The sequence below is a fragment of the Rhinolophus ferrumequinum genome, chromosome 6 (assembly GCF_004115265.2).
Source record: "Rhinolophus ferrumequinum isolate MPI-CBG mRhiFer1 chromosome 6, mRhiFer1_v1.p, whole genome shotgun sequence".
NCBI classification, from domain to species: domain Eukaryota; kingdom Metazoa; phylum Chordata; class Mammalia; order Chiroptera; family Rhinolophidae; genus Rhinolophus; species Rhinolophus ferrumequinum.
In genome coordinates, this window is record NC_046289.1 from 55,651,457 (window position 1) to 55,672,465 (window position 21,009).

The window sequence follows — 21,009 nt, forward strand, 5'->3', positions numbered from 1 at the left end:
CAAACAAACAAAAAACCCACCAATTTTTTGAATAGAGAAATAACTAGATGTGGACATTTGTTCTGTTTTCTCTTTGTGAGAGATTGGAGTGATAATTTTCAAGGAATCCACATGTACATAAACTGGATAAGAAGATACAGATCTGAACTAAAGTAATTGGTGGTGGAAATGGAAAGGAAGTGATGGATTGGAATGAGGATATATTAAAAGAATCAACAAAATGTTAGCATTTTTGATGTTATATTCATAAAAGGAATAAAAATATCTAAAGTTTTGATATGACGTATGTTGTTAGTAATGAGGAAATTGAGGGGGAAAAAGTGCCTGTTCATGAGGGAAATTAATGAGACCAGTTGGATAGAGTGCTAAATTTTGGACGTCAGCTAGTGCCTCCAGATAGAGATGTTCTGAAAGCAAACTGAGATTGAAGACTAGAGAGAGAAAGAAATGAGCCGTAAGGTACCCACTAACACTATGGTGATAGGAGAACCCTTTGTGCTTTCCCCACACCGCCCCCTCCCTCCCAATTAAAGGAAATAAGGTAAAAGAAAGAGAAGAAAATATGGAATTTAGCCTTATAGGATGACTATAAGTAAGGGTTTAGATTTTTAACAAAAAAGAAGAAGCCAGAAAAGAAAACTAAGAAGGGAAGGGAGAAACAGTCACTAAAGACATAGAAAGAAGTCTGCTAGGGTGCAGAAGTGATGGAAAGATTCAGAATGATGAGAATACTTCTGGGAAAATATGAAATGTTATTCAAAACTGAATGATAAGAACAAAGAACTAATAATGGGTTTACGTAGGGAAAATCTGTTGATAGCCTTGGGTAGCTTCTACAAAGGGGGTGGGGGGAATAAAAGGCAATTCATAGAATGTTATAGGGAGAAGACATTCTTTCATTCCTTCATTTACAAATGATGAAAGCCCTGTGGTAAGGAAACACTGTGCTGGGCACCAGAGAAGCAGTCGTGGTAAGACACTTGCAGCCGTTGTCCTCATGGAGCTGACAGAGAAACAAATAGTGAAGCAGTAGAAGCAGGCAGGGCAGATGAAGATTTAGCCACAAAATATGAGGGTAAAATGGGCCATAGTGGTAGGAAGCTTAACATTTATAAATATGGATGGTTGGCTCATTGAGTTAAAACATAGCTGAGCTTTGAGGTTTTTTCCACTTTGCTTTATCTGCACGCAGGGGCTCATCTCCAGCCTCCAGATGCTGTGCTAAGCAAAATGCAAGCTTCTGGCAACAGATGGAGATTCTGTCGAGTAGGATAGCCAGGTCTTCTGAGAAGCCACCATTCCCTCAGAGGCTTGAGGAATATCTCTGACTTTTTAACAGCATGTACTAACTTGGACAAAAGAATTTTATGAATAGCCTGAAATAGAATACTATTGGAATAAAAAATATGTACTCTTATTACTAGACAACGACTAATGGAAGTTTATCAAGGATATGCTGTAACCACTGACTGAACTAATGGCACTAGTCTGTAGTACATGGAAGAACTCAGTAGATGATGGTTGTTTTTATGAAAATCAATTATTTCAGTTTTTGGTCATGATATTTTCTTTTTCTACATTCACTATGACGGTACTCTGCATAGATCATAGTCGTGCTAAAAGTAAAACCCCTTGCAGAGTTGCAGAGAAACTGGAAGTCAGTGTAAGTGTGGAGCCATCTTTGGTATACTTTTCTTTCAGAGACTATGGAGAAGAAGTTAGTAGAAGAAACAAAACAACTGGAACTCGATCTTAATGATGAAAGGCTGAGATATCAGAACCTTTTGAATGAGTTCAGTCGCTTAGAAGAACGATATGATGACCTCAAAGAAGAAATGACTCTGATGGTGGTGAGTCATATGATTCTTCTTAATGAAAAATTTTAGACATATTCAAAAGTAGGTAGAATAGTAGAATGAACCCCCATGTACTCCATGTACTCGTCACCCAATTCCAAAACGGTCAACACATTTCTACCCTCCATTCTACCCCTCTGTCCTATCCCACCCAATGGATTGGATTGTTTTAAAGCAAATTCCAGAAATCATATGACATTATTCATAAATACTTAATAAAGTCGAACACTTTGAAGACTGGACTATAAGACAGTATAAAGTCAGTATACCTAGACTGTATGTATTGAATGACTTAATGTAAAATTTGAATATGAAGCGAATATACATATAATTGAGTAGTTTCTCCACTGGTTTTTATTATAATTTCAAAGACATATTCCTGCAAAAAGAAAGTTCAGCCTCTATTTGTAATAAATTATCTATTTCAAGGACTCTTCTGCATCTGGCAGTGTACCTCCTGTACTTTTAATAGTTCTTCTCTCCCTTTCTGTTCTACTTCACCTGTTATCCAGAAACAAAGAATTCCCTAGCTCTCTTGTTCCCTAAAAGTATCAGCCTTAAAGTTACCCTCCTGGTACAAATGGCCAGAAATGCTCTGAAATATCTTTTTTTTTTAAAAAAAAAAAAAAAAGGTAATTTGATTATCTATGGGGTATTTGCTTCAAATTTTGCTTCTATCTGGATCCTTTAACAAAATTTTTTTAAATGTGACATTTGCAAAGTCACATTTTTTCTTTCACATTTTCTCATTCTCAGCTTTCTCTCGAGTTCTTTTTCTGTCTTTCAACATCATGCTCCCCAGAGTTCCATTCTTGTGTGTATTTGTATCCTATTTACAGGATAACCGCACCAACATTTGTGGTTAATCTATGCTTCAGCTATGGCTAGAGGTGAGCTTTGTATCCCATGGGGTGTTTCTGAGGCCCCTAGTTACTTGGGATGTTAAGAAGTGGCATTGGGAAAGTAAATGATTGAGGTCCAATAAATAATGTGGGGGATCAACCTGTTTACATAGAGATAAACAGATTTTTTTTTCCTACAGAATTTTTTGGACTTTTTAAACAGTGTATGCCTTGTAAACCTCAGAAAATAAAATGAGAGAAGCATATGCCATTTATATCACTCCCTGAGCACATTCTAGGGACATCTGTGAGGTTAGCTAGCCTGCTTAGTCAGAGAGGGAGCCATCTGTAGAAAAGACCTTCCAGTAATGGCTGTCCTCCAGCAGCTTCACAGGCCTAGCTACTCCTTCCTGCTGAGCAAGTCTCTGCCTGCTATCCATTCTGTCCTCAGCAGTGCTGTGGGGGGGGGGAAAAAAGATGTAACCAAGTACCAGGGGCAGTTCAGCTGCTTGATTTCTGATTTCTCAGCCTATAACCCTCTCTATGGTATGACTATGACTCATTGTCATTCCTCTTGGGTAACAAAATGCTCAGAGGAAGGGAAAGGAAAAGAACAGAGGAAGGAAGCTCAGAGGTTGCTTGCTTCCTACTCTATTCTTCATTAGGTCTCGTTTCCTAGCTCCAGATGCAATCAAAATCTCAGATTGCAGGAAATGTTTGCTGAGAATTGCAGAGAATAAAAGTTTGCCTTTAGAATTTAGGACTAATTAAAACATTAATAGCAACATCTCTTATTTTAATGTTTAGATAGAACTTTACAACTAATAGGTGGGTACTTGCCTAATATTTCATTGACACTGTTCTGCAAATGGAGCTCTCACTGCCAAAAGGCTAAAGAAGCATTTTGTAGAAAACAGACTCCTCAAATGGATGGCGGGACACTTAAGAGAGGGGAATGGATACTTAAGAGAGGGGAATGGATAGACTGCCTCAGGGCTTTCCTTACTCTGTGCCATACAGGGGCCAAAGATAGTGTCACTGAGTACCAGGGCCTAGATTTGTTTTCCCTGGTACCAAGAAGTGTTGTGGGATTTTTCTCCAGGAAGATTCAATTGGAGGGCAGCGGCAATGAGAAAAGACTGATCCAGGGCCAAGGAGTTTCAAGCCAACAATGAAAGGGTAATGAGGCAAAGGAATCCAGGCTTGTGAAGTGTTTGAAGATAAATTAATTCCAAGTAAGGAAGGAATCCATCAGTCACGAGTAGGGTCATTAATCCTAATGAAGGGAGTAAAACAGATTCAAGAAAAGAAGGAGCTATAGGAGAAATGACAGAAGGAAAAGAGGAGGGGCTGCATGCAGATCTTGAAAAACAGGATGATCAAGTCAGTTGTTTGTCCTTATAACTGAATAACATTAAATAAAAACTGAAAGGCCACCAACAAGGTAGTTGTTGAATTACGCAAGGTTCTAACAATTATAGCAGCGTCATTTACCGTTAATTGTATGCTTATTATATCCCAGGTGCTATGCTGAACTCTTTACTTGCACTGTCTTCTTTAATCCTCACATAAATCCTGTGAGGTAGATAATATTATAGTCCCCTTTACCCGTATGATGAAAGGGAGGCCTAGAGAAGGTGGGTAAGGGACAGGTAGGTGGCAGAGCTGGGATTCCTACTCAGCTCTCTCCTGTTTCAGACCCAGAGCACTTACTCTCGACCGTGTATCCAAAAGTTACATTAAGTAGCAAATATACAGTATTGCTTCTATTCATACTTTAACATGTGTCTAATAATACACACATGTAGGAAAAAACTAGGGGTCTTACTCCTCTTTAATAAGCTTATTAAAAACCTTTGTCCTAGGGTTTCTGGACCTACCTGTTTCTCTTAATGACACAACCAATTTATTAAATAAACATCATCCTATACAAATGTTGGCTTGGGCTAGGAAATCGAAGTAAGAGCACCTGTGTGTATAAACAGAGAGTAAACCTGAGTGCCTTTGGCTTGATGGGTGGCAGTTCTCTCCTTTAGTGTGCACCCCAGCTGCTACAGAGTGCAGAGGTTCTGGTGTGCTTGGGTCTTCCCTACACACGGGAGGACAGGCTGGGCCTGCCTGGGAGACTTCCAATGGCCTCCGCCTGCTGGTTTCCCTGTGGTCGCACAGATGGATCGCTCTCCATAGGCCTGGATGTTTGGAAGGAAAGAGGCAAAGAAGCTCTTTGTGGCTTCGGGTTCTTCCTGCAGTGGGGAGAAGGAGTAAAGGAAATTGGACAGACCAGAAAGCTCTCGGAAGCCTTTCTGAAGCTCCCAGGATCGATAACCCTGCGAGATCCAGGCCTCTGAACCTCACCACCTCTTCTGCTGAGGGCACACTAGGGGTGAGGGGCACAGACCCAGCCTTTTATTCCTTCTTCCTTCAAGCTCCTCCAGAAAGGAAAGGACTACAATTGCTTAATTTTCTTATTCCCCACAAGCTTTCTGAATGCAATTTCATAAGCATGTCATAAAATTGTCACCTTGACTCCCTGAATTAATAACCCAAGGATCTTCAGAGGATTCTTTGAGCAGTTTCTTGTCTCTCCTGCACTGTGCATTCTTCCCACTGCTGACTCCAGAGTCAACTTCATGCATAAAAGTGACAGAAATTATAGTCACCTAAGTGAAACTCCCTCCCTCCCTCCCACTTTTCCTTCCTTCCTTCCTTCTTTCTTCCTTCCTTCTTTCCTTCCTTCCTTCCCCCCTCCCTCTCTCCTCCCTCCCTCCTTCCCTCCTTCCCTTTTCCTCTCTGCCTCTTTCCTTCCCTCCCTCCCTGCCTATTTATACCCAAATACAGAGCAGTAAAATGGTTATGCTGTCATTAAGCATAACTTGTGAACTTTGGGTCAGTTTTCCTTGATCACAAGACTGAAGTCAGTGCTTGGGTGCTGAGGCATCAGACCCGCCCTTCACCCGGTGTGACTGGCTGGACACTGACAACTTTAAAAACCTGAAGACGACTCCACTGATCATCACAGATGATCTTCATTTGAGCATTTGGTTTTACAGCGGTTCTTGTCATGCCCTGCTTGTGCATCTCCCACTTTCTTTCTGCTCAGAACTTCACCCTTTCGTAGGGTTTCGGTCAAGGCAACATGGCACAGATCAGTTGAGCATGAGAACAGCAAGTCAGTGAGTGGGGCTTAGAACCACGTTACAGTGGACGCTGCCTTGACTATGGCTGCTTTAATGATGTTGTGTTTATTATGTCCGGTTTATTTGCCTTGCAGCATGTGCCTAAGCCTGGACACAAGAGAACAGACTCCACCCACAGCAGCAATGAGTCCGAATACACCTTTAGCTCTGAACTTGCAGAAACTGAAGACATTCCGTTGAGGACAGAGGTACATTTAGACACCTATCACTAACAGTAGAATGTGATCGTGCTGCTATTAACAGAACATTTCCATTGCAGAGTGGACCCCATTTGCCCATAAGTATAACATTTGTTTTGAACTGTTTATTCTTCATAAGTGACTCATAGGTGCTTAATTAGCTGTGTACACACATACTTATTTTTGTCAATAGACATTTTAATTTTTAATGTAATTTTGATGACCAGATTTTCCCTTTTGTAATTCCCTTTACACCTTAACTTATTCTATGTACAGAAATATAGTCTGTCATGAATTTATTTCAGGTGGAGGTAAATTGTTTAAAAAGTAAGCCCTTTGCCCTTGAATCTTACAAATACCAGTGCCCAAGAGTTTAGCAAAACTACTGCCTCTGTTTCATGACAGTTTTTACCAATGTCATTTTCTTCCACAAATATTCACGGAAAACAGCTTATAAATCTGCCTTAGTGTTTTCTGTTATGTGGTACAAAACCAAAATGACATATTACTGTAACTCCAAGAGTACAGTGACTTTAAGTTAGCTTGTTCCCAAACCAATTCTCAGATCTTCTTTTCAACTATGACATTAGTTTCAGTAATGGGTAATTGAAGCACAACTCTTCTATTTTTATATCATACTCTGAGAAAATGGCCAAGTCAGGAATAGACTTCTTGCAGAACAGCTGAAAAAAAATAGAATGATTCTTTCCTTTCTTGTCTTAGTTTTACTTAAGATTGAAAGGTTCCTGCCTTCTCATTCTGATCATTTTAAAGAAAAATGTTACATAGTTGGGATGTCATATATACAAGTTGGAATCATATATGCAAGAAAGCTAAGTTACTTATCCAAGGTCACCGCTTGTAAGCGGCAGGGCCAGTATCCTCCCTAGGGCTTGTCTGTTCGGTGCTTTGTACTCTACCTCCTCCCATCCAGGGATTCTACTGTGTAGTTCTCCAGTCCCATTTCTGTCTATAGCTGACATTAGGCTGGAGACTCTCAACACAGCAGTATGGCCAGTACACAGCAGATAGAGGTTGTTCCAGGTGTGCAACAGACCATCGCAAACTTCAGTGGTTTCAAATAACAGCAGTTTATTATTGCTCACGTTCTTTGGGTTTTGACTGAGCTGTTCTGCCCCGCGTTGTGCTAGTTGGAGTTCCTCCCTGTATTCAGCGGGGAAGCCAGTTTCTCTTCCTCGGGCCTCACCCTGGGGCTTCTCTCTTTAGCAGCGTAGTGAGTGAGTTCTAAGAGAAAAAGCAAAAGATGCCAGGCCTACCAGGGCCAGGCCCAGAACTAGCACAGTGTCAATTCTGCCACATTCTATGGTCAAGACAAACGACAAGGCCAGCCCAAATTCATGGGGAAGGGAATAAACTTCGTCTCTTGGTGGGAGGAAAGGCATTTGTGTTAGGAGCAAACGTTGGTGGCCATCTTTGGAGACGCCTACAAAGTTAGACTTTGAAGATTTCAAAATGACAATTTCTGAGCCTCTAGTGGATATGAAGGTTTTTGGATCACATCCTGTTGGTCTTAGTGGGACTACTCCTTTCAGTAGTCTCAGGGAAGTAAGCGGTTTACAAACTGTTGGTTTCAGTGTAACACCATGAGCAGCTCCTCAATGGGAGGGAGAAAGCCATGGGGAAAAGGTTGTGTTGCAAGTTAATTAGTATTAACTCAGGCCAAAGCGTCCTCTTGTTGGTAGTTTTGATTGAGGGCATTACATTTGTAAACTCAAAAACGTTTATATGCTCAATGTAATTTTTACCAGTAACGGTACTTGTCAAGGTCTCCACTCTTTTCAAGTATTCTCCAAATTCTTACAGATTTGAGAGGAGGGGTAAGCCTTTTGTTTCCAATTCTTATCTGTTTTCTACCAAATCTTTTCTCAAGTTAAGAGATCGGTTAGAGTGAGATTCAGTACGTTTCTCATAGCTTTTGGATAATGACTATGAAGGGGACTCCAGAAATCACAGACAGGTCTTAGACTATTGTGTACTGTGCTTCATGAGCGCGGGGCATTAGCAGTCGGCCTTGCCCCCAGAACCTTCTCTCAACATTTTAGGTACAATGATGACACTTTAATATTGTATTTTTTTCATAGGACAAAGTCTTCTATTACAGCGTAAAAAACATTAAATAATTAGAAATTTCACGGACACATATATCATTAATAGATATGTATTAAAAATACACAATATGGAATGTTTACATTGTAGCAAAGCTAAAATATAAATATTTGTGAGATGTATTGAAATGAGTTTTTATATGAATGAATTCTATAGTAATTCATGTTCAGGCGGATGTTATCTTTGTTCTAAGTCAGGCTAGACTTTATGGTGAAGATCACATATCTAAACTTTCTCTTACTGTTTAGCATTACAAAAGTGCACAGTAAGAAAAAGCCCAGATCTAACTAGTTTGTGGATAAATGACCTTGACAACCTATAAATGTCCGACTTCTTAGTTTAGTTGATTCTTCTTAGGTGTTTTTTTTTTAGAACTGCAATAACACTGAACTTGACACTACTAAGAATTCACAGACGACCAATGATAGCCAATGAATGTAAAAATTATTCAACCTTATCAAAAGGCAAAGAAGTGTAAATTAAAACAATAAGAAACTATCACTTTTGGTCTATCAACTGAGCCAATTTTTTTTGTTTTTTAATAACAGTCATTGCTCTTCCAGGCAAGGTGGTGTTTGCTGATGGAGTATAAACTGGCCCAACCAATTTAACAGACTTAAAAATGTGAAAGTTTAGATATTTGTGCTAGGATATTCACCTTAGTATATTTCAATAGCAAAAATGTAGGCATAACCTCCCTACCAGTAAGGTAATAGCAAAGCAAATGATGATACACGTGTCAACACAGCCATTACAAATTAAGGTTTCAAATATATCGTAAATTTGGAAAACAATTGTAATATGATGCGAAGTTTAAAAGACAAAATAAAATTATAACAAAAATATTATTCCAATTCTATAAACCTATAGAAAAAATAGCCTAGAAAAATTGTGAGTTTTTTCTGGATATGAGATTATGCCTGCATTTTTCTTCTTTGTATGTTTCTTATTTCCTAAATTTTCTATAAAAACTTATTTTGCCTTTATATCAGAAAAAAACATTCTTTTTAAAAATTGACAATTGGAAATATAAGATTTGCTAACCAGCTAAGAATTATACTTTGACTATTTAATTAAATAAATGTTATTGTTCTTGTTCTGTTTCTTTCTATCTAACAAAAAGAGACTCCTTATCCTTTCCATTAACTCTAAGGATACAATTCTTTCTCTTCCTACCTCATTGAAAGTTCAAAACCAAAGTATTCAAGGTAAAACAATTATGGCACTCTCAGAACTTCCATGATGGTGGTTAGTTCTCTCCATTTGCTTAGCTTTAATTCATGTGTCTTTATTTATCCTAGTAGTTTTCACTGTTTTAGAACCAATTGACATACTTTTAAAATGCTACTAGGTTATCTTTCAGTTTATTAAGAGATATATATGTTTTGGTTTTTCACTTTTCTCTCTTCTTGATCTCAAGTATTTATGCTGGCACTTCACCTTTTCAAAAATCATTTTTCCTGGTTACAAAAGAATTCTAATATAGAATGTGTAAAGTAGTAAATGAAACTTTCCCATAGTATTAGGTTGGTGCAAAAGTAATTGTGGTTTTTGTAACTTTTAACCTTTTAATCTGCAATTATTTTTGCACCAACCTAATACCTCCCATTCTCCAATGTAACTATTGATGGCCTTCTAGGTTTTTATATGTCATGTGCTAGATATGTTTAAAAGTCACGTATATTTGTTTTTAAACACAATACAAGATCATAATATAAACACTGTTCTGCAACTTGTGTATTTCAGTTAATAGTTTTATCTAGGACACATTTATCTCCTCATGTAGATCTACTTCATTCTTTTTAACAGCTTAAAGTATGTCATAGTTGGGCTATACCATAATTTATTTAAGCAACTCTCCTATTGACTAACATCTGGGTTCTTTCAAGTTTTTTTGCAATTACAAAAAATGCTGCAATGAATGAACATATTTTTCCATATATTTTTGTGTACTTGTATAAATATTTCTGTAGGAGTAAGTCTTAAACATAGATTGCTAGGTTAAAGGGTATCTATCACACATTTAGATGTTAATAAATACAGCTAACTTGCTCTTTTACAAGTCCTACTTATATTTCCACTAATATAATAGAAGACACTGTTACTGATATGTGGCATCCTTAATCTTACTGTGAGAGGGGAGAAGTCGACCCTCACTGTTGTTTAACTTGCACGTCTCCATTTATTAGCTGGGTTGAATATGTTATTTGTATATTCTTCAGCCATTTATATTTCTTCTGTAAGTTAGCCTATTTTTCTGTTGGGCCATTCATCATTTTCTCATTGGCTTGTATGCCTTTTGGATCGTCTCAACCATCTTATTTTTTCTGGGGTTTAGGAGCCAAGCGAGAGAAAAGTGCCTCTGGATATGTCATTGTTCCTCAAGCTCCAGAAACGGGTCACGGAGCTGGAGCAGGAGAAGCAGGTGATGCAGGATGAGCTGGACCGCAAAGAGGAGCAGGTGCTTCGAAGCAGGGCAAAGGTACGTGGAGCTGCGACGAACACACACACACACACACACACACACACACACACACACACACCCAGGGCCGCAGGCAAATGGGGCCCAGAGGCTCCAGTTCTGCTGTCTCTGCTTTAATGGGAGCTCATCCCAGGAATACCTTAACCAAGCAGCCTTTGGTTTAAGTAGTGACAGGCTAAACTCTCCTCACTGTTGTCTGCAGAGCAAGGAAATATTCTGAGAGTAAAAATGTAACAATTAAAATATAAGTACTTCTTTGTAAAGTCGAAAACTTTATATTTTTCCCTAGGAAGAAGAACGACCACCAATTAGAGGTGCAGAACTGGAATATGAATCACTCAAGGTAATGGGAAGTTTCTGCCCAAGACTGGGAATATCATGTTTTGGCAAGAGGCCTGCTCGGAGCCTCTCTTTTCCTCACAGAACATCCTTAAGGGCACCCAAGGCCCTAGCTTAAGCCTTATTCAGGCATTATGTGTAGCCTTGTGTTATTTCTAACCTTGTGTTCTTCCATTTTTGTAGAACCTATTTCATGTAAGCTAGAGTTCAGTCTAAGCAAAAACAGGACCAGTAGCTGCCATTGGAAGCTATAGAAGGTAGTAAAGGACTTGAACTCTAGTGTCAGACTGCCGGAGTTCAAATGCTAGATCCTCCACTATGTGGCTGCATGCAGGTTATGTATCCTTTCTGTGCCTCAATTTTCTCATCTGTAAAATGGGAATAATGATAATATTTATTTTACAGGACTGTCATGAGGATTATATGAAGTAGTCTATGTAAACTGCTTAGAATAGTGCCCAGCACATAGTAAGTACCCAACAAATGCTGGCTGCTGTCATTATCATCATTTTTAAATACAGATACTTTATATATCAGTTTTAATGCTTATAACAATCCTGCAAGTCAGTATTTTAGTTCTCATTTTATGGATGAGGAAATTGAGGCTATGAGATATAAATAACTTCCCTAAGATAATCCCACTAGAAACTAGACAGGATTTGAACATAGGGGTCTCTGGTTCCCAATCCTCTGCTCTAACCACCAAACCTACTGAAACTATGTGTTGTAGACAAAGGTAGCTAGCTATTAGTTTGCAGAGGAGAAACATATTTTAACTTATTTTTAAAAAACAGTTGAGAGGCGAGGATGAAGGTGGAGAATTTTGTCTTCTTACTGGTTAAAGGCAATGTCTACCTAGACAGTGATAAGCTGCCGCGGTGTGTCCCAGAGCAGTTGAACACAGGAAAAGGCGCTGAATTAGGAACAGTAGTTCCTGAAATACAAAGCATCTTGGGTAACACAAGAGTTGAAGTTTAAAAAAGAAAAACAAGGCCCATTCCTTGATACAGAGCAGGCTGTGTCCCACCTGGCTCCTTCCTCTGCTTTCCAGAATCAGAACCTTTTGAAACTAAATAAGGCACCGTGATGCTTTTAAATGACTGTCTACTTCAGTGTCTGCCAACCAGTATCCTTTGACATTTATGTTTCAATGTCAGTAAATACAGTTTAGTATCAGAGCTCTATTCTGGGTTTACACTGCTGTTATGTGAGTGGAATGTGCAGAGGGCAGTACTAACTGGTGGCACAAGGAGGGCGGGCAGTGTGTGCAAGTATGCGGGGGGCACAGGATGTATATGTCCATCTGGACGGCCAAAGGAAGAGGTGGCCCACCCTCTCCTCCCACCTCTAAGCTTCTGCCAGCAACTTCAAAGCGTGCCATACAGGAAGTAAATATGAAAAAAATATCATTTGTGGCCATCAAAATGCTAAAGGGAATTTTATTGGTTTAAATGATACGGTAATTGTTTTAATTAGAAGTTAAAAGCCTAAGATTTCAGTGATCTTTCCATTCTGCTTTACAAAGGAATTAAGAGGATGCTACCCAAGATTTCAGGGATCTGCTCATTTGAAATATTCATTGGATATAACCTGACCAGATGGACCCTCATGGTTGCCCTTATGTTTACCCACAAATGAAACCTGCGCTCCTAGGGCTAGGCTAAACTCATCCCTGGGAACTCAGCAACCTCTCCAGGCCTGTGAACACGCCCTGGGCAGGCCTGGAATAAATCTGACTCTGGAATTTGGGTTGATGAAGCAAGCTACCATTCACCTTGCTCAATTCCACTGGATGTCAGACTTCCTAAATTTGCAAGCAGAGCTCTCAGTAGAGCCTGGAAGCCATTCACTAGGGTAGCTCTGATGACCTTTTCCAGAAGAATTCTTCTACAATCTTGGGGGAAGATGAGCATTCCAATGTAAAGCTGAGAATGACAGTGATGAACTATTCTTTGTCTCTACATACAGCGTCAAGAACTAGAATCAGAAAACAAAAAGCTGAAAAATGAGTTAAATGAGTTACGCAAGGCCCTTAGTGAGAAAAGTGCCCCCGAGGTGACTGCTCCAGGGGCACCCGCCTACCGTGTCCTCATGGAGCAGCTGACCTCTGTGAGTGAGGAGCTGGACGTCCGCAAAGAGGAAGTCCTCATCTTGAGGTCTCAGCTGGTGAGCCAGAAAGAGGCCATCCAACCCAAGGTAAGAACGAGCAAGTGGCCAAAGAGGGTGTTTGGGAACTGGCCCCTATTTCCTCCTATCCTTTCCCTCCCATTTAAAATGAAGCAAACACTTAAGAGCATTTTTAATCTAATTGAGGATATCATCATTTTAAAACAAAAAAAACCTCAATGTTGTTTTAAAATTGTTGTGTCAATTAAAGTGAGCAAAAAGCCAATGAAATCCCAAATGATCTTCAAAGTTTCCTCTCTCACTCATGAGCAAAGGGCTTTTAAAATTAATCTTTTTGTAGTAATGTGGCCACAATAAGTTTTGATCAAAAATAAAATTCTATTAAATACAAAAATTCATAAATTGTCTTGCTGTGGGAAGGTGTAAAATACAACTTTAAAATTATTTGTTGCAAATAGCCTGTTTAACTGGAAAGGCAACATATGAAAAGGTTAGAAATGAGGTTAGCAATGAGGTCAGTCAGTGGAAGTTACATAGAGATGATTTCTGCTCACTTTGGGGAGTTCTGTTCAATAGGGGGGGCTGTCCCGGTAGGGCGGGCTGTGTTTAGTGAGTCAACAGGAAGGCCCCGCACTGGAGAATGTACATGGCCCTTTGAAGTCCTTCCCGGCCCTCAGGTGATTAGAGATCTATCACTGCCATATGCTGATCAGAAAAGGGCCTCTTTGTCATTTGCCCTCAGACAAAAATGGCCTGAGTAATCGTCTTAGGGCCTACCCTGGATCCCTGCCCATGTGCATGCAGCAAAGTGTTATCAAGACTTTAGGCAGTCAACTATCCCAACTGCGTGACATGCTGTATAAAACATGACTGTGATACAAGATGAACTGGATGCCTGAAAGATCTGAGAGTGCATCTCTTAGAAATGATAGTTCTGCATGTGGTTAGGATACTGAACCTGGTGCTTAAGTCTGGATTGATAAAGGCAACTCTCATCTAGGATTAATCCGGAAAAAATATCCAGTTATCAAAACGAGGTGTGTGACTGAAGAATCCTAGGGGGGACGTTCTAGTAATAAGTGGAGTTATATAAAGAAAGGACTTCCTTATTTTAAAACAAATCACATGCCCCTTAATTCTGAAATGAGAAGTTGGAGAGGTGAACCTCTCCTTTGGCTTGGCCCTGCTCATCTCACCTGTCTCACTTTGGTTCCCATGATGACCACTGTGGTTGGGCCTCATGAAACAAGGCTCCCTCTGTATGCTAGCTGGAGCAGAGTCCACAATCAGGATTCCTTTCTCTGATTCCCTTGTGACAGACTGGTATTCTCACAAGAAATTTTAGTAAAAGTTAAGGAAAAGAAAAATGAACCAAGGGGCACAAAAATCAATCCAGCTAACAGAGCACATCGTTCTGGGATCACACATTCTCACTTACCCATCTCACATACTCCATGTGACAACTGCTTGCCAGTCCCTAGTGGGCTGGCTCTGTCAAACTGAAGTCCCCGCTTTCCAAGCTCCCAGCCTACACCTAGCAGCAGCTTGTCCTGTCCTCAGAAAAATGCCTATGATGCTGAATGAGACCTTTCAGATACCACAGGGCTATTTGTCCTACTCAGTTTCTAAGTCATAGACTCCTCATTTTACAACTCCCGTGCAGAACAGTGGTGAGTGACATCCAGTGAGCAAGGGATGATCCAGCCTAGCCAGGTCTAGTTTATCTGCTCCACTTCCACGAGTGTTCTGGGAGGCTTTACTTGGACAAATGACATCCTATCAGGGCATTGCTATAACTCTCACAGACCGAGGATAAAAATTTCACCCATATACATTAACAGGAGGTTCGTTTTCTGACATACTCAAAAATACTTTACAATTAGGAAAAAAAAAAAACTCAAAAAGGATTTCAAGCGCTTGTTCCTGAGAATTAAGAGTTGCCATCCACTTCATGTCAGTTCCGTGAATATTAATTTATCAAAATAGTTTTAGGAGAAACAATTCATGGTTTTTATAGTTAGCTTTTATTTGTTATGATGGGGACTCGATGGAATTTATTTATGGAATTTATTTATTTATTTATGTTTTCTCCCTTTTTTGTGCTCACTGATTTGTGATTTTTCAGGATGACAAGGTAATTATAAAATTTTTAGTAAGTACTTCTATTTAATCCTAATTTTAGTTTATAAATATCGCTTTATATATGTAGTTGACGCTTTCTGGACACCAAGTGTATTTTTATATTTACAAATTGATTTCCTATTTTAACCCCTCCTGATTTGGGAGGTGAATGGGAAAATACAGATGTTACAGGCTCCAGTCTGGCCCACAGCGAGGGCTCCACAACTGCTAATTCACAGGCAGCTCCGTAGTAGTTGTGGTAAGCCATCCACAGGTCGGGGAGGGAAGCCCCTAAGTTGGAGCTCACTCCAACGCACAGGCTCTCCCATGCTCTCATTTCTGTGGGCTGTGGGTTTGTTGGCCAAGGGCGAAGAGGAGCCTGAGTTGCTGAGCACACCCTTCCTGAGGAGGCTGGGACTTTCCTACATGGTGCAACCCTTTCATCACTTCTGGTCACTGAATTGGGGCAGACCAACTGGGCAGTGAGTGAGAACTTCCTAACACTGGCCATCTAAGTGTGATCTCATGCACCGACCACCACTTCTTAGCTAAAATAGGCCAGATGAGCGAAGGATGGACTGACCACCTGCTGCCAGGACAGTACCATACTAAGAAACCTATCTTTCCTTGGGATTAGTTAATTAGGTGAGTTAGCTAATTTACTAAAAGTTCAAGACCACATCCTGTAGGTAGGTCTTCATATCAGAGAATCCATGTAGCATTATAGAACCTGGGCCTTTGAGACTGATTACTTAAAATTTCAAAATCTGAGTATGTCCCTTTATAGAATAGAAAGATTTTCTGCCTTAAGGGGAAAAAGGAAAAAGAAATTTTCTATGAAATTTGTACTAAAATATTTATAAAACATAGATAAAGAAATGCTATATGGGGTGTTTATGGGAAAGATATTTAAAATTCAATAAAATATAAGCTTTTGTTAATAGCTTTTATCAGATTATATTTGGTTTTCTCTAAGGAAGCATTTATAAACTCACAAAAGGACAGCATTAGGAGAAAAGTGGGATTTTTCAAAAAAGAATGCTTCTTATGAATGCTGAAATTCAAAAGCAAGTATTTGTTGGCTCTACTTGGCATTAAAGTTATCTTGAACCTTGTCTCTAAGGTCGTGGTATTTGAAGTGTATCCTATTGACACCATTTCATTGTGAAACCAGACTATAGAGCAAACCATGACCAAAGGATCAGACATGTATACTATTGAGGCAAATGGAGTGTGCCCTTGGGTTCTAAAGTGTACTTTTCATTAGAAACTATAGAGCAGTAGTTCTTATTGTCTGTTCTTGCCCTGGTTTAGAAGAGAGGTAAAGAGAGTAGCTGAGTAGAAGCAAGATTTTGAAATTACATTGGTTGTCAGATAGATTAGACCAAAAAGGGAAGTAGAAATGGTTAGCAGAAAATTCCTTTTTATACAAAATCTTTAGTAATTCTGACCTGTCAGATGTTTATTTCAAAAGCTTCATGCTACACTGTAATAGAGGGAAAAAGAATTGAATAACAGCAGATGATAGATATTTACAAGAAGCTAAATCCTTCCCATTTATATGTATCTAAAGAAGTGAGGAAAAAAACTTAGTTTTGCTAAAGCATGTCATATAAATGCCATCTTATCTGTACTGAGTTTTTAATGGAAAAATGAGGTTTATGTCAAACGTTTAGTGTTTTATTGGGGTGTTTTTGTTTTATTATAACTGATCAGAAAGTAGTAGAAAGAAAAGTTTTGTCCATTTCACTAGATAGTTATTTAGTGATCTTGCCTGGTTATTGTTCTGATGCTGTATTCTCTCTACCCCGACACACATAATGTAAAACACACATAGCCCGTCAGTTATTTTGTTTACACGGCAATGGTATCCTAGAATCTCACTACCTTCGTAATGGAGCATTAAGGATTCTCAGGAAAGGGACCGAAGCTTCCTCTCTGTTAGCTGCCTGAGCCCCCTCTGCTCTTGCATTTCTGCGGCTGGAGCTGATGCTCGGGAGGGGCCGAGCTGTGGGGGAGCACATAAAGCCCCCTATTCTGGAGGAAAGAAACATGCTGTATGTGGTCCAAAGCTTCTGAGTTGTGCTCGCTTCGGCAGCACATATACAAAGCTTCTGAGTTGATTCTTAATGAATGTGGAAATGTGTCATTTCCTCCTTCAGAATACAATGACAGATTCCACAATACTTTTGGAAGATGTACAAAAAATGAAAGATAAAGGCGAAATAGCACAAGCATACATTGGCTTGAAAGAAACAAACAGGTAAGTTCACCCTTTTTTTATTCATTTGTTTTAATCTTCCTGATCTTGTGTCTTCAAGCCTCTTGTGCAGTAAGTCAGCGTGTTTATGCATCCACTGACCTTTAAAAGGAATCCAAGTGTTTCAGTATATCCCCAGTTAAATCTCATTGGTAATGTAAGGCAGCAGTATTGATGTGAGGTATCAGGGAAAATGTTCTTTCCATCAGGGGAATATATGTCTGTACATTTAAGGGCCTAGCTTGAGAGGGATACCAATCGCTCACTGTTGGACTGCCTTGGGAAGTCCCTTTCATTTATTATTCAGGCTGGTTATTCGGGAAGGTTTGTAGAGGCAACCGCAGCTTTTAGTAATTGGAACTTAATGTGAAGAGCAATGATGAAGTATCTGGAATCACATCAGTGTTAGCCATATAATTCTAAAAGGGTACCATGATCTCTACAGTGGGACCCTGATAACCAAGACCAAGTTTTTGTCATGTTTCCCTAAGGTGTTCTGAGAAAATCCTAACTCTGGTTTTGTCCCATTTACTCTAAATCTGAATGAAGTTGCAAACGACACTTAGCTCAGTCAGTATACACTTAAGAAGCCGAGGTGGGCTGACTGAGACAGCAGGATTTGCACAGTCATTAAATGACTGAACTTTCCGGAAGCTTTTTCTATAGCTGAGATTATCACAAAATAAAGGCTCATCTGTGGAAGTCCCTCGGCCTTCTTGTCACCCCTTCCCAACCTTCCTAGCCTTAGTGCTGTTGAATTCTGAACTTAAAAGACTACATGCTTACAAGAACATGGCCAGCGATGATCGGCGAGAAAGACAGTTCTGGAGATGTGTATTATCAGTGTGCAGTCTAGGTCTCTGGATGCATAGTATCAGGGGTGGTAGATGGAAAAATGTCACAATCTACAGAACATCGCCATCCAAAATGCACAGTACTTACTATCTTCTTCTACGGACAAGGGTGGAGAATGTCTATAAAAGTATTTGGTTAAACCTGAATTTAAATTTATGAATGTCAATTATAAATAACACATATCGTGTATCTAAGACTATGCAAGTGTGAAAAGAGCTAGATTACACTGTTCAGCCGCCCACTCAGCTGCTCAGTCACCAGGCCTGTGCCGCATGCCTCCTCCGTGCCAGGCCCTGTGACACTCTCGGAAGGCAGCAGTCAGCAAGGTGAATGCAGTCCTTAGTTGTACAGGGTTGCAGGCTGTTGGGGAGATAGCCAAGGGAATTTGGACTACACTCCAGTGACAGTGGAAGCTGTTGAAAGGTGTTAAGTAGGAGAATGATACAGAGATTTGAATTTTAGAAAGCTAAGCCTGGCTTTTATGTTAGACACTAGGTGGTAGTGGAACAGGGTTGAAAGCGTCAAGACCCGTGAAGAGGCTATTACTGTAATCAGATGACTGATTTTTGGTGGCTTTGACTTGGTTGCTGGCAGTTGGGATTGAGAGAAATGGGACGCTTTGAAAGACACACAAGATGAGGTCAGTAAACCTTGTGGTTTATTGGCTGCGTGGGTGAGAAACAGGGAATCATGAGGGGTGAATCAAGTGTCTGCTGTGGGTTATTGGCTGGACATGGTGATGCCATTTCATGTTCCTAGGCCTGGGGTGTGGGGAAGTACGGCGTGGAGATGATTAGTAGATTCACAGATATTAAATTTAAGGAGCTAAGAGGACATGTAAGGAGAGAAATCCCTTAGACAGTTGAAATACAGATCTGGAACCAGAGAGATGCATAGGCTGAAATACAAATGTTGAGGTCATCAGGATATGGTAATATAATGGAGACCATGCAAATAGATGAACCCTCCAGGGAGAGACGGTAGGTGGAAAATAGAGGAACATGGTCTGGAATTTGTCTTATGTAAACATTATATCAACAACAGAAGTCTAGGAGGAGGAGTAAGAACCTCGGCTCTGGAGACAGGTAGCCCTGGGCTCCGCTGCTTGCTAGCTATGTAACCTCCACAGGTATCATACATCTGAGCCTCCACGTCTTCCTCTGCAATGTGGCAAATGATATATATTGGGTTACTGGGAGAACTAAATGAAATAATACATGCGGGAAAATGCAGAACAGTGTCTGACACTTAACAAACACTCAAAAATATTATTTATATACCAGGGTAGGAAAAAACCTATAATAAAGTTCGTCATTAATATTTATCAATTATACATACTTTAAATAAAACGTGTCATATCTCTTATATAAAAGCAGTTTCCCCAGGTCTTAAAATTATTTTTGACATGAAAAAAATCTTTTAAAAGTTGTGTTGTAAAAGCTGAGAACTTTGGATATCTTCTTATTTCTAAGTTACTCCTATAAGAATTTTTAAAGCAATTTTAAAGCTAGGAAATTAGACTTTATTAAGTTAAAACAAGTTCCTGCCCAGAAGACATAAAACTTCATTTTGAAATGGATTGTGTAGATTGCCACACAAAGATAATACCTGAACTTTTCATTATATATGTGTATGACTACTGTGGTTGTTTCTAATATAATATGTGACATAGAAGATTACTAGCTGGAAAAAATGTTGAAAAGCAACTTCTTTCTCACATTTTGAGTCATTTCCTATTTTGCAGGACAAGTAGCTGTAGGTCCTTGATTATTTTGTTTTGATTTCTACCCATTTACGTGTGATGTTACATGTTACACACTTTTTTTTAGAAATTAACCAAAAATAATGTTTTGTGATAATGTCTTAAAGTCATCTGTAACAAAAATACAGATGATTAACAAAAATACAGATATTAACAAAAATAATATATTGACTTAATAAAATATTGAAATGCCATGTGCTGCTCTTGACTGTCATCATCTCATTCCCATCCTGTATCCTTTTGTGTTTTGCATTGTTGTTCCCTTTTGCATGGAAGATCACCTGCTATGGATTGCCATGAGTTGAATGAGGATGGAGAGCTGTGGCTGGTTTATGAAGGGTTAAAACAAGCCAACAGGTTATGTTTGTCTCCTCAGAAGGGAATGTTATTAATTTGTTGCTTTTCTTACTAACAGTGGCCTCCTAACTTTAACTTCTATATTTCTTTTACATTAATTGTCTTCCTAGGTAAATTTCAGTAAAACTTAGAACATTCAGCCAAACACCTTCTTAAAAACCGTCTCTTCTAAGGAATGCTATTAAAGCTGTGGGAGAGATTAATACCTATTGTTTAGTGGTTTCTTGTTCGGAATAATCTAAAGGATATATGTGCCTATGGCAACGTGGCTACATTCTTATATATCATTATCATGCTGCCTAACAGCACGACTAAGTATATGATTTGGCATTCTATGTGGTTATTGTGAAGTGCAAATTTGTGAAACAGCAAATCAGGAGGGTTTCCTGCATTGCTACAGTTCAAAATAATTACCCAAACTCAACATGTTAAATATATGTAGGGGAAAACAAGTGAAATTGAAACAGCAACACCTTTCTAACACAGACACTCATCTGCTCTAGTG

The 21,009-nt window shown here is 39.3% G+C and overlaps 1 protein-coding gene across 8 annotated transcripts in view; it reads left to right on the forward strand.

Annotated features, from left to right (window-relative positions):
* Positions 1–21,009, forward strand: part of MYO5A (myosin VA) — a 163,496-nt gene that overhangs the window by 114,608 nt on the left and 27,879 nt on the right. For 2 of the 8 annotated variants that reach the window (XM_033107344.1, XM_033107342.1), the window contains exons 24-31: positions 1,702–1,850; positions 5,970–6,083; positions 10,540–10,683; positions 10,973–11,026; positions 12,991–13,218; positions 15,275–15,283; positions 17,433–17,533; positions 20,424–20,504. In XM_033107344.1, the coding sequence (XP_032963235.1) occupies positions 1,702–1,850; positions 5,970–6,083; positions 10,540–10,683; positions 10,973–11,026; positions 12,991–13,218; positions 15,275–15,283; positions 17,433–17,533; positions 20,424–20,504 (880 nt within the window). The remainder of the gene's footprint in view (positions 1–1,701; positions 1,851–5,969; positions 6,084–10,539; positions 10,684–10,972; positions 11,027–12,990; positions 13,219–15,274; positions 15,284–17,432; positions 17,534–20,423; positions 20,505–21,009) is intronic. The other 6 variants (XM_033107343.1, XM_033107346.1, XM_033107345.1 and 3 more) reach the window with 3 other exon arrangements.